General features: G+C 50.3%; 1 protein-coding gene across 1 annotated transcript; it reads right to left on the reverse strand.

Moving 5' to 3' along the window:
- Nucleotides 1–947: 947 nt before the first annotated feature.
- Nucleotides 948–1,828, reverse strand: LOC119293379 (protein GLUTAMINE DUMPER 3-like). Its single transcript, XM_037571873.1, has one exon. The coding sequence runs from the start codon at nt 1,738–1,740 to the stop codon at nt 1,255–1,257; it is 486 nt and encodes a 161-aa protein (XP_037427770.1). The 5' UTR covers nt 1,741–1,828; the 3' UTR covers nt 948–1,254.
- Nucleotides 1,829–1,884: the final 56 nt, after the last annotated feature.

A 1,884-nucleotide genomic window follows, 5' to 3' on the forward strand; every position in this document is an offset into this window, starting at 1 on the left:
AAAAAAATAAGATGAAGATGCATGCATGCAAGCTAGAACGACGCAGCGGGACGAACGGGAGAATTGATCGAAGGTCGTCCGGATCTGTTGCTAACCACCAGTCGACTGGTGGTTAGCACAGTCCAATAAAAAATCTGTTTTTTTTGCAAGCAAGATGCCCATTTGCGTGACATTCGTGCAAAATTTGGTGAAATTTGGACATTCGAGGAGCGTGTGGCAAAAAAGACAAATTTGGGCGTGAACAATGTTATTTTCAAATGTTTCTCACAGACCTGTTTTTTTTTTGCCACGACCTACTCGAACGTCCAATTTTTTTTGCCACGACCTACTCCTATTGACATTTTTTTTTTGCCACGACCTAACCCAAAAGCATCTAACAGAATCAGCACGCCTCCGGCCACCGGCGGCCGTTTCAAACTTTTGTAGACGTGGTTTGGTCTGGGCGCCAAGGTATCGTTCCAAGCACTAATCATACCCCTGGTGATAGCAGCATACATTCATCCTAGACTCCTAGTGACTGGTGCAGGTCAACAGTTCACATCATGGAGGATGTCTTACATCGTCTTCAAGAATCTGCTCACTAGGCCCTGTCTCCCAAGATTGGCTGACTCTGGATATCCTGAAAACAATATTGGCCACAAGGAAACAAACAGCACAAGCAAGTCTCCTCTCCTGAGAGTGAGAGTACCCCCTGATCGGCTGATCCTATCATATATTCGCAATCATGAGAAGTATGCCCATCGACGCACCGCGTCCTGTCCTGCCGGAAACGATTAACTCCCATCCACTTTGCCCTTGATTTGCTCATACATGCGAAGTGTGTGCCCTACCTGCTGATTCCTACACACACACACGGGGTCTATTGGCCACGATAGAAAGGAAGGGAAGAAAGAAGAAAAATATGCCCATTTCCATTACTCAAGGCAAGAAAACAAAAGGAAAGGAAATAGAGCACCAACTATTTCTCAGGCGACAAAAAGATTATCAAAAGCTGCATTTCTCATGCTGTAATTCCACTCCCATTATGGGAAAAGTTAGAGATAAATCCACAAAAACATGACCTTGATTGCCGATCTAATCCATTTGGTCATTGCGAAAATTGAAGAACCCCACGAAAAACATGGCTCTGACCGGGGTTACGCTCTCCCTGCATAGTCCAGAACTGCAGATGAACTTTCTCCTATTTGGAAGAATCAAAAGGCTTCACCGCCAGCTCACCTAAGCCTAAAAAGGAACAGGGTGCAAAACTCACACCTAGGGGAGGTGGTGGTCATCTCGTTCTCTCCGATTCTGACTGTGCTCACTATTACCAGCATCCTTGGTGCTAGCCATGGCGGCCATGGACACCTTCTTCTCTTCCTCTTCTCCCTTGCTGCTACGGTCTCTGCTTGACATGGGCGTGGCCAGGTACGTCGGCTTCACGTCGCCGGCCATGACCACCAGTACTTTCTCCTCCCACGCTGCTGGTGGCAGGTCCGACGCCACCGGCTTGGCGCCGTCGGTGGCGGAACCTTCCTCGTCACCGCGGCCGGCGCTGCCCTCCAGGTACCCGGACAGCTTCCAGTACGAGCAGGCGAGGATGAGAAGGGCGAAGGCGATGAGTCCGAGCATCGGGGCCAGGCCACCGAAGAGGTACGGCACCGGCGAGTGCCACGCGGAGTGCGCGGCGCCGGCGGCCAGAGGAGCTACCGCAGCCTTCGTTGCTGCCGCCGTCGCATTGAAACCTGCTCCTGGTCTCATTGTTTCTGCACTTCTTGTCGATATGTTACTCCTCAGCACTGGGAGCAAGTATGTGTGAGTTGGTTTTGTGCTGTTCTTGACTGGTTGTTGCTTGGCGTAACGGTGTGGGAGCGTAGCGAAGCGTTAGAGGGTCATTTATAAGGT

The sequence above is a fragment of the Triticum dicoccoides genome, chromosome 4B, assembly GCF_002162155.2.
Source record: "Triticum dicoccoides isolate Atlit2015 ecotype Zavitan chromosome 4B, WEW_v2.0, whole genome shotgun sequence".
Classification (NCBI taxonomy): Eukaryota; Viridiplantae; Streptophyta; class Magnoliopsida; order Poales; family Poaceae; genus Triticum; species Triticum dicoccoides.

Excerpts from the sequence above, each read along its gene's own strand:
- LOC119293379 (XM_037571873.1), bottom strand. The coding sequence starts at position 1,740 with ATGAGACCAGGAGCAGGTTTCAATGCGACGGCGGCAGCAACGAAGGCT.